The sequence below is a fragment of the Pleurodeles waltl genome, chromosome 8 (genome assembly GCF_031143425.1).
Source record: "Pleurodeles waltl isolate 20211129_DDA chromosome 8, aPleWal1.hap1.20221129, whole genome shotgun sequence".
Lineage (NCBI taxonomy): Eukaryota > Metazoa > Chordata > Amphibia > Caudata > Salamandridae > Pleurodeles > Pleurodeles waltl.
Window position 1 is genome coordinate 1,139,797,987 of NC_090447.1, and position 19,284 is coordinate 1,139,817,270.

General features: G+C 44.3%; 1 protein-coding gene across 3 annotated transcripts in view; it reads left to right on the forward strand.

The window, feature by feature from the left end:
* KPNA3 (karyopherin subunit alpha 3) overlaps nt 1–19,284 on the forward strand; it is a 542,591-nt gene that overhangs the window by 102,986 nt on the left and 420,321 nt on the right. For all 3 annotated transcript variants that reach the window (XM_069205359.1, XM_069205360.1, XM_069205361.1), the window contains exon 2: nt 2,916–2,960. In XM_069205359.1, the coding sequence (XP_069061460.1) occupies nt 2,916–2,960 (45 nt within the window). The remainder of the gene's footprint in view (nt 1–2,915; nt 2,961–19,284) is intronic.

Sequence of the window (19,284 nt, forward strand, 5' to 3'; positions counted from 1 at the left end):
GAGAAGAAAAGGGCATCTGGATAAGGGTAGTGGTAGGCAAAGGAAGGGACACTGGTGGAAGGCTGTGTGCAGGCCCCAAGAAAATAAAACAAAATTTTTTTTTTTTTTTTTACCTTGTCCCCTAGGGGAAGAGCTTAAGTAGGGAGCCAAATGGATACGGAGACAGAAATCACTCAACCAAGTGCCAAGGCATAATGTATAGTGTCAATGTAGATTTTATCTGAGAGGTGGGGTAACGTCTTGTAGATTTTGTCAGAGAGGTGGGTAACGTCTTTTCGCTGGACACATCTGATGGCTTGTAACTTCCTCCCCTTAACACCCACCTTTTGCTTCCCTGAAACATTTCATAATTGATTGAAATTAAATATTAATTTTTTGGGGAGGATCTTTTTTTTAATGCAAATTTGTTAAATGGCGCCAATGTACTTGGCAAACAATTTTATACTTTGTTTTCTCCATCTCTTCCAATACATTACGTGGGCTATTGACACCTCTTTTTTAGACTCATTTATAATGATGCTTAATTGGTGACTCTACTATATATAGTCTGAAAACGTGATTTAGTGAAACTGGGTGATATCTGGGTGTCTGTCTATGGCCTTCAAGAGCATTGCAAAGCTCAAGAAAGAATATGGGATGTTGGAGAGAGAAATTTTGTTACCTGCACCTCTGATTTTCTTCAACATAAAGATGTGCCAAAAAACAATCTTAGATAGAATATTGGCTGACCCCCTCCCATGAAGGACACTCGCTAATCTGTAGAAAAATACTTGACAATATTCCTTATTCACTCCAAGGTCTCGGGGCCAACTAGACCAAAGGTTTGGAGGACCTATCTGACGAGGAGTGGGAGGAGGTGCTGCAGAGACCAAGGGTGGTTGCCATTAGAGCTGGCTTTAGAGCGGTGCAGCTGAAGACATCTTATAGCTTGTTACAGAAGGCACAGTTGGTTAAATTTGGTTGAGCGCCAAGTGATAAGTGCATTAGGGGACGTGGCTGAACGGGCACTTTTGTGCACACCATTTGGGGCAGCCTGGAAATCTGAGGATATTGGGAGAGGGTGTTACAGCACCTGTCAGGGGTATTGTCTGGTTATCTCACCCCTGGGAAGAAACTGTGTATCCTTGGGGTTTAGGGGGAGGGGACTGAAACGCATTATCAGTAGTTGTTCTGTAAAGTGAGAATGATTGTGGCAAAGCCCAAGATAGTCAAGTTGTGGATGTCGCCCCTTCCACTCTTTGAGCATTGGTGCAATGACTTTGATAGGTGTGCGCAGGCCGAATGCTTGGTACATGAGGGGAAGGTTTTGTCCCCAAAAGCTCAAAAGAAAATCTGGAGTCCTCGGTTGGCCCATTGGGATATTCGTAAACACCTCACCTTATACAGGGGACTTTTTACACCTCCAGTAGCAGGACATTGGCTCCGTGCAAGTCCGTTAATTGCATTATTTGGGAACATAAAGACTTGATGATTCACTGCTGTATTGAGTTGCACGGAGGTAGGGCTCGGATGCATTAGGTTTCTGTGTAATATTTTAAATGTCTTATGCCATGCACTGTATAAGGAATTGTTATAAAAATTAAAATGTTAAATACAAAATATAAAGTGACTGAATGGTTCAACTAATCTTCCAAAAGCATGCGGATGAAGGCTGTGTGGTTAGTAATTGTAATCTGAACTGTCATTCATTCTTCAGCCTCAATGGTCATTTATTTCCACCAGAGCAGCTCCTTTGTTGCGTTGATTCATAAAGATCACTAGTTTTTTTTTTTTTTTTTGCATACTTTGGACGTTCTAAATAAAATTGGGTGCCACTTCTGTTTGGATTACTTTTGATTGAAAGCCAAAGTTAACAAGCACAGTATTGTTGGTGATGGGTGTCTTCTCACTTCTTGGAACTATCCCTCTTTAAACCTTTTATTCAGTTTTTGCTTTTAGTTGAAACATTTTGGTAGGCTTATTTATGATCTTATACATTCCTGGAAAGGCGCTCATAATTGGTAGCTTGCCTAGCATTTCCGTTTGCATTTGTGGCAAGAATCGTTTTGAATTAATGTAGTGCTTTTGCTGGAAAGGCAGCAGGTTCTGTTTCTTTCCACTCTGGTACATGCATGTCCTTTACTACCTTGCTAAGTGTCCATATTATCAGCTGTGTAGGACTCTGTATATCCCTCACTAAAGGGACCTTTCTCACTGAGTTACGGTCCACATTTTATGCTGCATGTGCATAGCTGGATGAGCAGTGATCCAGTGAATTGCTGTTCGTGGCACCGAGTTGTGATGCTATAATCAACCACATTTTAGTCACGGTCTTTATGGAATAGTTTCTTGGTCTACTTTAGTTGTTAACCTGTTTTGATATTTTGTGTGAACTTTCAAATAATGCTTGTCTAGTGTGTTGCTTATTGATACGTTTATAGGTATTTGATTGAAAAGAGTCTCTAGTGCATGATGCTGACAGAGGATATACTAAAGAATATTGCTTGAAAAAATTAATTGACAGAAATTTCCTGGCGATGGATCTACACAGTAGAAACTAAAATGATCCTATTGTATGCATTTGAAAACGCATGACTGGCAATTAAGCGTTGGGTAGGATATTCCATAACACCACTTTTTATTGGTCAACCAGGGCATTCTGGAGCTACGGAACTTAATAGCTGGTATTTACTGATAAGATTCATATAGTCTTAACTACTCTGCCCTTTTATTAGGACAGATTCATGGCCTGAATGGCTTCGCAATAGTTGAACCTCGCAGAAATATGAGCCCCCAAGTCTACCATTCAGTTACTACATTTTATTACGATAATTATTTAGCTATTGCATAATTTTCCTTTGTGATGAATAACGGTACCTTTAGTTCGAGTTTAGTGCTTAGTTTTGTTTCTTTCTAATATATTTATTTTGTTACAGACCATGAGAAGACACAGAAATGAAGTGACTGTCGAACTGCGAAAGGTAACTTGAGTTCACATCTACTTGCTATTTATTATTTTTTAAACAAATGATTGTGTACAGTCTGCAAAATAGCTCTAGTTTTAACATATTCAAGGACGGGTGGAAAGACGGTTAGTGCACTTTGAAAATCCATACTCACCAGGCTTTTACATCTTGTATTTAACCAACTGAGAATAAAAGGCAAACATGGTACAATAAATTAGCTTCCGGGTCCCGAGATGCCTATTCTCTACGTGTTTTTCAGACATATCTTTTAAAGGATTGGACTAGCTGAATTGTAGAGTATATTAGTTTATATTTTCTTGGAGACTTCCCTAGCTGAGCCCTTTTTGACATCGTATTTAAGGATGAGATTTGCAAAGGGACTGAATTGCTCTTCCCAATCACAGAACACACAGCAGATAGCCCGACCCTGTTGTAAGTACTTTTGAGAAGTCTGTGTAGCCAAACAACCGGGGTTCTTAAATATATCTGAAACATGCTGAAAACATTAGAGATGGTATTTACTATAGAGGACACTAAAGAATCCCTAGTGATCGAGCACGCAGACTTGATGAATATCAAGAACAGCAGTGAGCAAACGTAACTACGTGTGAAAACTGACCTGGCAAGACCTTGGCAGCCCCATTCTGCTAACCTAGAGCAAGTTTCCCAATCACACAACTTGAAATGCGAAGTGGGCAAATAAGTGAAACCGGTAGCATAATAGCAGAACTCAACAAATACTAAACAAACAGAAATGCTTTCAGAGTTAATCCTGAAGTGGGAGCACTAAATCAACACTGCAGCACTATAGCATTAGCATTACTGGACACAGAGCATAAGTAATACTTCGTCATGCCAGTAGCTATAGAAAAAGTTACCTATGCCATTTTAAATCATATTATATTACAAGGGCTCAGGTCCAGACGGGCTCCGAGGACCGTTTTACAAAGAATACATGCATCTACTGGCACCCAGACTATTGGACTTTCACAAAGAAGCCTATGAAAAGGGATACCAGCACACTTTTCTTCGAGAAGTCACGATAATGCTCCCCAAACTTGGCAAGCCAGTGGACAAGATAGATTTCATTAATACATACTGATAACAAAATATTGGCCAAAATCATGGCAAATAGATTATAACCTCTCTTCCCCAGCCTGATCATGCTAGATCAGTCTGATTTTATACTCGACCAGTCCACATTGCATAACCTTCGAACTTCATTTGCATTGATCCATCAAATTAGTCCAGAATGTGAGGCGTCTGGAGTTATTCTTGGCGCAACAAAAGTGTTAGACTTGGTTATATGGTGTAGGAGGCTGGCCTGGTTTGTAGTGGGTACCTAAGGTACTTAAACCTTACACCAGGTCCAGTTATCCCTTATTAGTGAAATGTAGGCAGTGTCTTAGAAGCCAGGCTGTCTAGAGTTAGCTGTAGGCAGAGCAGCCAAGACTGAACTAGGAGACATGCAAAGCTCTTTCAATACCACTGTAGTAACACAGTACTTATACACAGGAAAGAAAATACTCTGTGTTACCAAAAATAAAGGTACTTTATTTTAGTGACGCAATGCCACAAATATCTTAGAGGCTATAATCCCTTAGGAGGTAAGTATTATACACAGAATATACACTAGTAACCAAAATCAGGTAAGTAAACAGTCCTAGAATAGTGCAAATAACCATAGGTTACAATGGGCTTAGGGGGAACACAGGAGACAGGGGGCTCTCAGCACTTCAGAGAGCCCTCAGAAGACCAGGCAGCACTCACAGGAGTCCTAGGACATGGATACAAAGGAGTTACAAATCGTGGTCGTCGCAGCACTACACAAATGTATCCCACGCCGCCAGAGAACAACTCGGGGAACCTAGCATCACAGGATAGAGTGCTGGGGACCTTGGCTACGCTGTGCACAAAGGATTCCTTGGAGAAGCGCACAGAAGCCCTAGGAGCTGCAAAACACGCGGTGCACAGGGGTACTGTCTGGCTCGGGAGGCAAGCTCTTACCTCCACCAAATTTGGACAGTTGGACCTTCGGACAGTCTGGGTCCCTTCGGTCCACCATCTGTGTTCCAGGATCCACGCTCATCGTCAGGAGAGGGGACCCAGAGTACCACTCGTCGCTAAAGAGAGGTGCCTGCTGAAGCAGGGAATTGACTCCGTCACTCCACAGGAGAGATTCCTTTGGTTCTTCTGGTGCAGGATGAAGACCGGTAGTCCTGGAAACTGTTGCAGTTGCTGGCAGGAGCTGAAGTTAGAGAGTTGCAGTGGCCTTCTTGGATACTTTGTTGCAGTTGTAGAGTTCCTGGAGCAGGTCTGCGGTTGATCCAACAGTAGAAGGTGAAGCAGAGGTTGCAGAGGATTCCTGCTGGAGTCTTGCAAAACCAACTCTGAGGACGCACTGAGAGGAGAGAACCTAAATAGCCCTGAGAGAAGGATTGGTCACCTAACCAGGTAAGCACCTATCAGGAGGGGTCTCTGACATCACCTGCTGGCACTGGCCACTCAGATGCTCCCAGAGTTCCCTGACCACCTGAAAACAAGATGGCAGAACCCAGGGACACTTTGGAGGAGTTCTGGGGACCACCCCCGGGGTGGTGATGGACAAGGTAATGGTCACTCCCCTTTCCTTTGTCCAGTTTCGCACCGGAGCAGGGACTGGGGGGTCCCTGAATTGGTGTACACTGGCTTATGCAAGGGGGGCACCATCTGTGCCATTCAAAACATTTTCAGAGGCTCTGGGAAGATACCCCTCCCATGCGTGTAACACCTATTTCCAAACGGGGAAGGGTGCAACACCCCTCCCCTAAAGGAAATGCATTTTTCTGCCTTCCTGGGATTGAGCTGCTCAAGCCCCAGGAGGGCAGAAGCCTGCCTGCGAGGTGGAAGCAGCTGGGGCTGCAGTGGAAACCTCAGAGAGCTGGTTTGGCAGTACTGGGGGTCCATGGTGGAGCCCCCAAGGTGCATGGAATTGGCCCCGCAATACCAGAATCCGATTGGGGGTACAATTTGTCATACTTAGAGGCCTTACATGGCCATATTCGGGGTTACCACTGTGAAGCTACATATATGTATTGACATATATGTAGTGCACGCTTTTATTGGTGTCTCAGCACTCATGAAGTACGGAAAATGGGCCTGGAAGACGTGGGGGGCATCTCTGCTCGTGCAGGGGTGCCCTCAATCACGGGTACTATTCACTTAGCCTTCAGAGTCTGAAGATTGGACATATAGGTGATTTATAAGTGACCTGGTGCAGTGAAAATGGCTGTGAAATAGTGTTAACACTATTTCACTCAGGCTGCGATGGCAGTCCCGAAGAAGTGTTTGTATGAGCTTCTTATGGGTGACAAAAGAAATGCTGCAGGCCCATAAGGATCTCCTGGAACCCCAATGCCCTGGGTACCTAGGTACCATATACTAGGGACTTATAAGGGGGATCCAGTATGCCAATCTGGAGTGAAATATGTAGTCACTAGACTATAGAGACAAATTTGGAAACCAAGAGCATAGGCACTGGAGTTGTGATTAGCAGCACTCCAATGGCAGTCCAGCATACTGACAATATAGTAAAACATACTGACATGTAGGATATAAGCACTTGGGTCCTGACTAGCAGGATCCCAGTGACACAGTTAAAACACACTGACAATCAGGCAGGAATTGGGGGAACATGCCAAGAAAGGTGGTACTTTCCTGCATATGGCGCGGTCTGTTTTACTTGCTGAGACAGATTGGCTTTGTTGTGGGGATATGTGCACTAGATACAGCTACTCCACACAAAGTCAGTGACTAGAATATGGCAGAATGTTATATTGACTCTGTGTACATCACCAGGATTATGAGGTAGGACAGCTTTCTTTCACCTCTCTTCTTCACCCTGGCAATGGAACTTCTAGCGGCAAGGCTACATCAGCACCACACAAAGAATTCAATTTCACCCTTAGATAATTAATAATGGCGTTCTGTGCAGATGACATCACACTGTATGTGGACACTAATGTGGCACCTTTGATCAGGGAATTTCTTAGATTTGCTAACTTCTGGTGTAAATATCAACTGGGCCAAATCCATCATAATGCCCCTCACTGAGAACACAATGGCGAGATTTAGAATATCTATTACAGTGGAAAGACACACCTCAGATACTTAGGCATAGAAGTAAGCAGAAATGTAAAATATATTGTAAGAAAATTACAGTGCAGCCATAGCAAATCCTCAACAAATGGATGAAACTACCACTATAGCTTGCTAGGTGCGTAGGGCTGGCAAAGATACTGTTTTTGCCAAAATACCTATACTTTTGAAAAAAGAAAATCTTTTTATTAAACAAGGAAATGGCCATCGCACAATCTAGCATGTCGAAATAAAGAATATAGCCGATAACAACGCTATACAGAATACAATTTGTGGCAGTCACCCAAGGTGTAGATTTCTGATCACAAATCACCCAAGTATGGCAATCAAATACATTTGATACACTGACCCTCCACCTACCCATGGAATCCCACCTAGACAATCAGTACCTGTTTCTGTAGGCTTCCTACCCTCCCCATATTTTCTCCCACTTTTTCGGAAACCCTTGCTCTAGTAAATTACTCTCTCCGGCACCAGTCCAGATCGGTATGCCACTACCATACAATGGGCTGAGATTGAGCACTCCACGTTCGTGCTATATTATGCTTTGCCACTGCTGCTGCTATAGCCAACCACAAACCCTGATACTTCAGCCGGAAGTCTTCCTCTTCTATGTTGAGTAGAAACAACTTGGGATCCAACGGGACCTCCTTCCCAAGCGTCCGGGGGATCCCCTGCCAGTAAGCCTGTATCGCAAGGCATGCCCATATAATGTGATAGAAGGTGCCTTCTTGCACACATCCTCTCAAACATTGTGGGGTCTGTGCCTTGCCCATCTTGCATAACAAAACCCTGGAATAATATGCCCTGTGTACAGTCGGCAGCAGGATCAACCTGAACTAGGCCATAATCGCCACCACCCTAGGACTCTGCCTCGCCTCTGCCCAGTCCTCATTGTCCAGTGCTCCCAGGTCCGCCTCCCATTTGGCACGTAAGGATATCATTGGGTCTGGGGAATTGCACAATAATTTCTTATACATGAGAGAGATGGCCTTTTCTTCCAAGGGTTCTGCCAATAGGTGGTCCTCATGAGGGGCTAAGTTCGGCAGTTGCCCCCAGTTTCAACTTCTGCAGTGCTACGCGGGAGCAACCACCGTCCCATAGCAGCAGTCTCATTTCCCGGTCTAGTTGTTGAAACACCTCTGCCAGTATCCTGTAGAGAGTATTCTGAAAAACCCATAAAAGCCATGGCAGTGTCATCATTTTGTAGAAGGCTGCTCTTCCCATCTGGGTGAGTGGTAGCGTCCTCCAATGAGCCACATCTCTATGGAATCTTATCAAGTAGAGGCTAAAGAATTTTTTGAAAAAAGTACTCCTGGCTCCTAGTAACATATATCCTCAAATATTTAAAGCCATCTTGGCAAATAGGTACTGTGCAGTCCAGGGGCAGGATGGGAGCGCCCCCGCACCCCCGGGAATACCATTGATTGATCCCAATTAATCTGATAACCAGAAGGTTCCCCAATAGTCCGAGAACCTGCATTATCCTATCTATGGACCATCGGGGGTTGGTGACATATAGCAAAATATCGTCTGCGTACAAGGAAGTACTCTCCTCCCATGTTGTACCGGATCTATACCCCGTATCAAGGGATCTTGCTGGATCCACACCACTAATGGTTCAAGCACCAGCGTGAACAGGATAGGTGAGAGCGGCCACCCCTGTCTGGTGCCTCTATGAAGGGCAAAGAGCCTTGAGAGCATGGCATTATAACAGTCTGATCCAGTCGAGGAACCGCGGCCCCAAACCAAACCTCTTGAGTGACAAAAATGTAGGGCCATTCCACGCTGTCAAAAAGCATTCTTGGCGTCCAGCGACAATAGTGCTGCCCGCTCACTGGTCTGGATTGGTCATATGTAGGACCCCGTATAGTCTCTGAAGATTCAGGTGCATGCATTGTGACTACATAAAGCTGGAGTGGTCCGGGTGGATCAACTTTACTTTAATTGCGCGCAATCTGGTTGCCAAGACTTTCGCCAAGACCTTAACCTCTGTATTAAGAAGGGAGATGGGCCTATAAAAAGCACATTCCTCTGGGGGCCTACCTTTTTTTGGAATCACAACAATGGTAGCAGTCCTCTGATCCACCACCCTCACTTCCTGTAACATGGCCAACATGTTCTTGGCAAACTTGCTCCCCATTCTCTTTAACAGCTCCCCTGGAAGTCCATTTGGTTCTGTCGCCTTACCTTTGTGCAACGCTGAAACAACTTCATCCTCGGTTAACTCAGTGTCTAATGCTCCCCTTTCTTATTCTGAAAGCTCAGGCAGCGGTATGACATGCAGAAGGTCCCTGCAGTCCTCCCCGGTCATCTGTGTCGCTGAGGCATAGACTCCCTCATTATGTAGCAAAGGCTTCCGCTATAGCCTCATTTGACCTGTGGAAGGCCAAATCTCCCTGATCCAAGATCATTCACTGTCCCTCCTATCTAACCAAGACAGTAGCTTATTGGCATTATGTAGGAAGTTGGCTCTGTATGCACTATTTCAAAGTAAGGAATAGTATGCACAGAGTCCAAGGGTTCCCCTTAGAGGTAAGATAGTGGCAAAAAGAGATAATACTAATGCTCTATTTTGTGGTAGTGTGGTCGAGCAGTAGGCTTATCAAAGGAGTAGTGTTAAGCATTTGTTGTACATACACACAGGCAATAAATGAGGAACACACACTCAGAGACAATTCCAGCCAATAGGTTTTTGTATAGAAAAATATATTTTCTTAGTTTATTTTAAGAACCACAGGTTCAAATTCTACATGTAATATCTCATTTGAAAGGTATTGCAGGTAAGTACTTTAGGAACTTTGAATAATCACAATAGCATATATACTTTTTACATAAAACACATATAGCTATTTTAAAAGTGGACACTGTGCAATTTTCAACAGTTCCTGGGGGAGGTAAGTTATTGTTAGTTCTTGCAGGTAAGTAAACCACCTACGGGGTTCAAATTTGGGTCCAAGGTAGCCCACCGTTGGGGGTTCAGAGCAACCCCAAAGTTACCACACCAGCAGCTCAGGGCCGGTCAGGTGCAGAGTTCAAAGTGGTGCCCAAAACGCATAGGCTTCAATGGAGAAGGGTGTGCCCCGGTTCCAGTCTGCCAGCAGGTAAGTACCCGCGTCTTCGGAGGGCAGACCAGGGATTTTTTTTAGGGCACCCGGGGGGACACAAGTTAGCACAGAAAGTACACCCTCAGCAGCACGGGGGCGGCCGGGTGCAGTGTGCAAACACGCGTCGGGTTTGTCGTTGAAATCAATGGGAGACCAAGGGGTCTCTTCAGCGGTGCAGGCAAGGGGGGGGGGGCTCCTCGGGGTAGCCACCACCTGGGCAAGGGAGAGGGCCTCCTGGGGGTCACTCTGGCACTGGAGTTCCGATCCTTCAGGTCCTGGGGGCTGCGGGTGCAGGGTCTTTTCCAGGCGTCGGGATTTCAGAGTCAGGCAGTCGCGGTCAGGGGGAGCCTCGGGATTCCCTCTGCTGGCGTTGCTGTGGGGGCTCAGGGGGGACAACTTTGGTTACTCACGGTCTCGGAGTCGCCGGAGGGTCCTCCCTGAGGTGTTGGTTCTCCACCAGTCGAGTCGGGGTCGCCGGGTGCAGTGTTGCAAGTCTCATGCTTCTTGCGGGGATGGCAGGGGTCTTTAAATCTGCTCCTCTGGATACAAAGTTGCAGTCTTTGTTGAACAGAGCCGCTGTTCTCGGGAGTTTCTTGGTCTCTTGGAAGCAGGGCAGTCCTCTGAGGATTCAGAGGTCGCTGGTCCCAGGGAAAGCGTCGCTGGAGCAGGTTTCTTCTGAAGGAGGGAGACAGGCCGGTAGGGCTGGGGCCAAAGCAGTTGGTGTTTTTTTCTTCTCTGCAGGGTTTTTCAGCTCAGCAGTCCTCTTCTTCTGTAAGTTGCAGGAATCTGAGTTCCTAGGTTCTGGGGAGCCCCTAAATACTGAATTTAGGGGTGTGTTTAGGTCTGGGAGGGCAGTAGCCAATGGCTACTGTCCTTGAGGGTGGGTACACCCTCTTTGTGCCTCCTCCCTGAGGGGAGGGGGGAACATCCCTATTCCTATTGGGGGAATCCTCCTTCTACAAGATGGAGGATTTCTAAAAGTCAGTCACCTCAGCTCAGGACACCTTAGGGGCTGTCCTGACTGGCCAGTGACTCCTCCTTGTTTTTCTCATTATCTCTCCTGGACTTGCCGCCAAAAGTGGGGGCTGTGTCTAGGGGGCGGGCATCTCGACTAGCTGGAGTGCCCTGGGGCATTGTAACACGAAGCTTGAGCCTTTGAAGCTCACTGCTAGGTGTTACAGTTCCTGCAGGGGGGAGGTGTGAAGCACCTCCACCCAGAGCAGGCTTTGTTTCTGTCCTCAGAGAGCACAAAGGCTCTCACCGCATGGGGTCAGAAACTCGTCTCTCAGCAGCAGGCTGGCACAGACCAGTCAGTCCTGCACTGAACAATTGGGTAAAATACAGGGGGCATCTCTAAGATGCCCTCTGTGTGCATTTTTAATAAATCCAACACTGGCATCAGTGTGGGTTTATTATTCTGAGAAGTTTGATACTAAACTTCCCAGAATTCAGTGTAGCCATTATGGAGCTGTGGAGTTCGTTTTTGACAGACTCCCAGACCATACACTCTTATGGCTACCCTGCACTTACAATGTTTAAGGTTTTGCTTAGACACTGTAGGGGCATAGTGCTCATGCACCTATGCCCTCACCTGTGGTATAGTGCACCCTGCCTTAGGGCTGTAAGGCCTGCTAGAGGGGTGACTTACCTATGCCACAGGCAGTGTGAGGTTGGCATGGCACCCTGAGGGGAGTGCCATGTCGACTTAGTCATTGTATCCCCACTAGTACACACAAGCTGGCAAGCAGTGTGTCTGTGCTGAGTGAGGGGTCCCCAGGGTGGCATAAGATATGCTGCAGCCCTTCGAGACCTTCCCTGGCATCAGGGCCCTTGGTACCAGGGGTACCAGTTACAAGGGACTTACCTGGATGCCATGGTGTGCCAATTGTGGAAACAATGGTACATTTTTAGGTGAAAGAACACTGGTGCTGGGGCCTGGTTAGCAGGGTCCCAGCACACTTCTCAGTCAAGTCAGCATCAGTATCAGGCAAAAAGTGGGGGGTAACTGCAACAGGGAGCCATTTCTTTACACATGATCACCCACATTGTAAAATCTGTGCTGAGATGCCAGTGCATAAGCCTGCACATTTTGTTAGGCTAGTGAACGCAGTTCCTGCCGCTTTAGGCTCAGTGACTTTTTCCGCTACTTTGTTAAGGTCTGCACGAATGAGAGTTAAGTCTACTGTTACTGCATCGAGTTTAGGCTCCAGCGTTCCCTTAAGGTCTTGAATGGCTGCCATAATTGTGCCCAGCGAGGGTTCGCTCTGTGGGGCCTCCATCCGCTTCGTGTACTGCCGCCCAGACCAACCCCCCCACCCTCCAAGCATCTTCCAATGTCATGGGTCTCTCTCCTTTGAACATAAAACTGCTTTGGTGCTATTGTTTTGTAAACGAAGGGTTAACATGCGATGGGGACGGATCCCAGCTCCAAAGGTATTAGATTGGCTCCACACATAGCATATTGTCATGGGCAATTGACAGTGCCCCCCAATTTAGACCTTAAGGATATGTGGGGCCCCCATGCGACAATACCTACTACAACATGCACAACCACTAGACCAAGACACCATCATGGTGACAACAGTTTAATCCAACTCTGTATGTACAACTGGACATGAATAGACTTCACTGTTTTGAAGTTTGGGTACATAACGCTTTAATGTGATATGCATCTGAAATGATGTTATGACAAACATCTGCCAGAAAGGATATTTGACTGTATGACGTATATGGGTAGCAGTACAATGTATTAATCCCTGAGCACTTTTGTTTGGGTAATGTTTGTATGTTATTTTTTTAAACAAAAATAGTGGGGTGGAAAAAAGTAGATTAAAGATGAGGCGTGTATCAGCATTTCGGACCACTTGTAGCCTTTGCTTCAAGTAGGCTGGAAGACTCAAATAGAAGAAGCACCTTAGTCCAATCCAGTTGTAATTAATGCGTGAACATATTTCTTATGAGATGATATAGGAAGTAAAAGGAGCTATCAGTAATATAACATAAGATATTTTGGCTGATGAAACTGGAGCTTCTATGTTCAGTGTGAATGCATAGACGTTCTGCAGAAGAGGATGGGCCCTGATCATCTCGCCACCACAAATGGGACCAGATTGTATTTTGTTTCCCGAATAGTTATACTTCTGGTAACGTTGTTGAGCTTTAATCAACATGCATTCATCAGCTTTGCTGCAGCTGTCATGCTAGATCTAAATTACTTCTCAGTTGTAGAAATAGACTCAGATATTGATACTATCACTTGGGTATGTCAGTATTTGATAGAATATCAAAGCCAGTCAGATAGGTATCACCATGGGAGCCATATGAACTTTGAGCAAGGACGTACAGATGATCCTTGTGGAACCTTTTATGAGATTGGAGAAAAGTGAGATTTGTAGGGTGATGAGCAGATAGAGAGATCTGTTGTCCAGGAATGACCACAGCGAGGTAATGGTGTATTTTGCAAATCTCCCTATTAGTCTTTCTAATAAGATGGACTTCAAGACTGCGATGAACACTGCTGCCAGGTTCAGTAAGACTAGAATTGTTACACCACTATGATCTTAAATAGTTCTAAGGTGTTCTGAAACTGCCTAAAAGGCCATTTCAGTTACTGTGTTCTGACCTGAAGCCCGATTGTGTACTATCAAGTATGTCATTCGACTCAAGATAGAAGGATTGACTGCTGTCTTTTCTAAGTGCTTGGAAAGGGAAGAATAAAGATAAGGTGGTAACTGCCCAAGACTTTACTGGCCAGGATCGTTGTCTTGAGTAGAGGCTGAACAGAAGCCATTGACCATGTGACTGACACACAGGAGCTTGAAAAAGAAAAATGTATCAGATTGGTGAGGATGGGACTAAACAAGTTAGCAATTATGTGAAGAATATTTTGGACTAGGAGTTCTTGAGTGACCCAGGTTTGCATGTTTTTATTCTTTTGTTTTAAAATCACAAACTTAAAGTAACAAGGCCATGAATGTTATACAGTGCAAGTGTAATGCATCATATAAACGCATTCACATTTCTCAGTGAACGGGTTGGCTAAATATATGAGATTCACTGGTCGCATCCAGGAAGGACCACGCTGCTGTCATCTGTAATCCAGGTCACACATGATGAAAGGACAGATTTGATGGAGATCAAGTCTGCAATTACAAGCAGATACAGTGTATTCCCAAATAATTATCTAGTTTACTCACTGTTAGTCAAGTGTGCCCAATGTGTTCTGCAGTATTGAAAAAACGGCTCTCATATGGCCCGAAGTCTATTTTTGTTAGGTTTTAAAGTGACATACACTTTGTTGCGTGGGCTCTCATTATCCTAAATGAGACTACTGGATTTCTAGGCAGCAGGATCGTTCATGGTGTGGGGGATTAAGTCTGACCCACTTGGAAGGACCTCTGTCACCCTAAATCCGGGTTTGCTCCATCTAACTAGCAGTGCCTCATTTCTCCCGTAGGGAAGAGATGATTGGGCAGCCGAGCGCATGACATCTTTGGAACTTCTCAGGGAAGTCGTGGTCACTCAGATCCAAACCAACTCTCATTTACAGTATGTTCTCATATACAAATGACAAAGGCAGTATAAGTTTTATATAATGTTTTAATAAAACGACTGCATTTTAGATAATATGGCGTGAGCCGCAATAACCAGAACCATACAACACAGTAGGATTGAAATAGTCACCAGAAGAGTAAAACATAAGAACAACGCTATCATGGTGTTTAATAGTTTCTACTCTCCCTCTGCTAGTTCTATTTCGAGCACAGCATGTTAAGCTTCTAACTTGCCTTTCTGAATCCCTGGGGAGACAGCCCTCATACCTGAGCAAAGGCCTGTGATCTTGGTTCAGCATCTGCAACGAGGCAGTCAGCGTCTAGTTGTGGTTCCCTGGTCGGAATCTCCCTCTTGCGTGTATTGGGACAAGGAAGTGTTTTTAGAACTAACATGTCAGCACGATCACAAAATGTCCCTACGCAGGAATGCCAAAGACTAAACTCCTACCACGTCTATCGGCAATGTACCAGACTGTATCCTTGACTGAAGCACAGAGTGAACAAGAATGTGTTATGGAGAACTCCAGTGCTGAAGTAGGCTAAACAGTGTGATATGAATATAAAACAAGACTGTAGAACTGGGTATTTGAAAAATAACAGTACGAACCCTAATAAAAAGCATGTAGAGCAAAGTGCACAGAGGCTCTAAGCTGCAAGCAAATGAATAAAATACATCCAGGGCAAAGTGCACAAAGGCCTAATGCCTGAAGCTAATGCCCAAAAGATACGTAAAAGTAACCACACTACAACTTCAGCATTGGACTTACACCAGAGGGACGACGTTTCACAACCACTCTGTCACTTTTGAACAAGGTCTTATCCACTATCACAGTACAGCCTGCCTTCTTGCCAGCAGTAGCAGAAGGACGGAAAACTCAGTTTAGGAACATCACACACATATCCAAGTAACATAGCCAGTGGAGTGACCGGGAGTTCACATGACAGCATCTTGACCTACCCTCCAGTAGCTTCCCAGAAATCATAATTTCTTGGTAGGCCCACGCCAAATGCATAACCCTGGCATGCGGCGTCCCACACCTGTAATGTATATTATCATTTTTGTGATCTATTCTATGTAATCTGTCTGGAGTCATGTATATCCTGTTAGTGCTTTTCTTTGTAAAAATTCAGAGACCATAAAGCGCTTTGCTCTATTGACTTGTAGTGATGTTAATCCACTAAGGATTTTGGTGCTCCACACATGAACCTGGTCGTCAAATCAGTACTTTCAATAAAAGTGAAACTCATTAGTATCCAGGTTTATTAAGTTAATGGTTTACAGAAGCCAAACATCAGTTTAGTATTGATTAATAACCAAACTACAAATGCATCAAGTAATATGAAATTCAATTTAGGTCAAAGTTTTATAAATCGGAGGACTAACCAGCATGGGGCCGCCTCAAAAGATAAGGGCAAAGGAAAGTCATTTCTCGGAGAGACCACTATAAATCTCCTACTTTGCATCGAACTGAACTGTAATCTGCCCAGCATTTTACACACAATTGTCATACGACTAACTAGTCAGATAAAATTAAGGTGATACAATTATATGCTTGTTAGGTTTCGAGGTCTTTACGCGATATAAGCTTCTCTCTGTCTCTCTCAAACTTAGACTATCTGTAACAGGATAAGATACAGGAACTAGTGTGTACCCTGCAGATGTCTTCTTGGTGTGCTGTCCATTAAAACGTTCCATGATAATCACAAAAAAAGAAAACATTCCTTCATATGTTAAAGAAGGAAAAAGAACCTCGCATTCACCAATTAGAACTCCAGCTTCACCTATGAATTTAATTTTCATGTGTTTCAGAGCAAGGATGGCAACCACTGTTAGCCATTTCAAAATTCAAGTCTGCATTAGCTATTGTCTAGTTAAAATAAACATGATTTCGTTCTACAAATAGTATTAGTGTCTTTGAGCTAATGTCTTATTAATAATACAAAGCAGTTTAGTATATCAACTTTCAATCCTAATTTATAATGTAGGTCTGTCTCTGACTAGCTGATACAAATGCTACTTGTGCACAACAATGTACCTACTTATCCTCTGACAACTGCTCTCCAATGCCTTATAGCCATGCTCTCCATTGCCAGCAAAACCACATTGGTTCTGTTTTTTTCAAACCACCTGTATAATCTAGTAATCTATCACTCCATGCCTTAATAATAATAACTTTTATTCGGTATGAAAGAATTCATCCATTACAACAAATAATCACCAATACATTTGTTATTATTATCACTCCATGCCTTCCAATTTAACTGTACTGCTAAGTGGGTCCAGAGTTTTAGGTTCTTCAGAGAAAGTGGTATAGTGCTTTCCCAGCATTCCTTAGTCTGAAATGTATAAATATGTACAGCGGATTGCTACTGGGCAGACTTTTGTTTTTTGTTTTACTGGCAAAAAAGATTTGTTCCTGAAAAAGTTGCCCTACTCATGCCAAGTGGTGTTTTCTAAGGGAGTGCAATACCGCCTGTTACATAGTTGGTGGGAAAGCCAGTTTATTCTCAAGTGGGCTGTCTGAGTAAAATAAAATCAGAAGCCCAGCTTTTCTTTTTGCGAGCATCTCAGGCTCTGATGGTGCACGCCACCATAGACTTTCCCACTCTGAACCATGTGGTAACAGTAAAGAGACATTGCTGTTGTTCCTTGTCCGATCGCCTCGGTTTCTCTAGCATATGCTACAGTGCGCATAGACCACTTGGTTTGTCCCCCCTCCTCCCAAATAACAAGTGTCAGAGATGGCCCTCCAGAGCGCACAGTCTAGAAGCAGTTGTTAGCTGGCATACTTCAGATGTGCCCCCAATTAATGTTTATCCTTGTTAGTGCACCAAAGTGCGCAATTTCTCGGATTGCTAGGAGAGATTATCTGCAATCCTCTTGATGAACATGAGTATGTTGCCTGCCTATAAAAATATGGTGGAGCTCCCTTTTGTGATAATGTATTCACACTGCCAGTGGTGTCCCCTGATCATGCAAGCTAGAGACTTCGTAGCAGCGCAAATATCGGGGGTGGTAGCAGACAACCTCGATGAGTGCCTCGCGGGATATTAAAGGGACAGGAGACTTATCCATTAACTTGATTCTTGCAGCAGGGTTTATGTACAGCAATCTGATTAGTTTCAAGAAAGTGCTATCCAGTCTCTCTAGGACATAATACACGTGTTGACAGATCAAGAAACCAAATGACTTTTCAGCATCTAAAACCACTGACCCTGCCAGCAGTATATTGTAGGCGATCTTTCTGTGAGGGATGAATCTGTTTTTTTTTTTTTTTTTTTTTTTTTTTTTTTGGAGGGGAGGGGGGATTTTTGAAAGGGTCAACTCTTGCATCAGAGGTTTTAATGTGTTTGCTACAATCCACACCAGTACCTTTTGCATTGATGATCAATAGAGACAGTGCTCTATTTAGCAATGTCCTTAGTGGGGCTTTCCCAGGTTTGGGTAAAGCTGTTACACCTCGTAGCATGACTTGTGCTCAGTGCCATACTGCAACACTTCACTATACATCACTAACATATGAGGCACCAGTAGATCCCTATGAGCCATATAAAACTCTGCAGTCAACCCTGGTGATTCACATGATGCAAACCCATCTTTGGTGGTTTTCACCTTTTTCTAAATTCATTGGGCTTCCCCGGAGTTCCCTATCTTCCCCTTCTCGCCATGCCAAGACTATCTTTTCAATTTTTTGCCCTGGGTGCTAGTGGCGAGAAGTCTCCTGTGCTGTGTATAACTGTCCATAATATGTTGTAAAGTCCTCTAGCACATCTAGTCAGTCCATAACCTGCTGCCCCTGATCACTCAGCAGCGCAATAACCTTTTTATGTTGATAATGTCCTTTGAGCTACCGGGCTAGGGTGCACCCTGGTGTTCACCCTCTCCGTATTTGCTAGCTTGACTATCCTTCCCCAGGACCGCTGTCTCCTTCTTTGCTAAATTGTGGTAATCTCTGGCCAGTGTGAGATCTGCTAGTATCTGTCCTTCCTGCGGTGTCCCCAGTAAACATTTCTACAGGTAGAATATGTTGCAGTCCTGCTTTTCCAGCTAATCTTGATTGGACCAGAGTGCCCCTGCACGTTTAGATATGGATTATCTTCTGAAAACTACATTGTGGCCTGTGTGTGTACTCTGCCTATGTTATCAAATATTCTGTTATGGTGGCGGAAATATCTTGTTTAAATAACACATCTCAAAATGCTTCAATCAAAAATTGCCACTTCCTTGGTGTTGATGATCTAGCTGGAATGCCTGCACATAATAGCACAGGAAAATGCAGACAAGTGCTTGTACGTGCTTCACATATTGTGTGCATGACCGTCCAGCCATCTACCAACTGACGCTCAGTCAAGTATAATCTCAATGACTAGGGACATGGGTGCATGATCTGTAGTTGACTTTGATCTATCTTGCACCATGTGTATTAATCAGTATGACTGGGTGGTCCATCAGCTTCCCCCTGTAGAATGTGTCCCATTTGGAGAGCATCTAAAAATGAGGGCAACTTCACAAGAATATGTACTGTATGTAAGGCGTTCAAC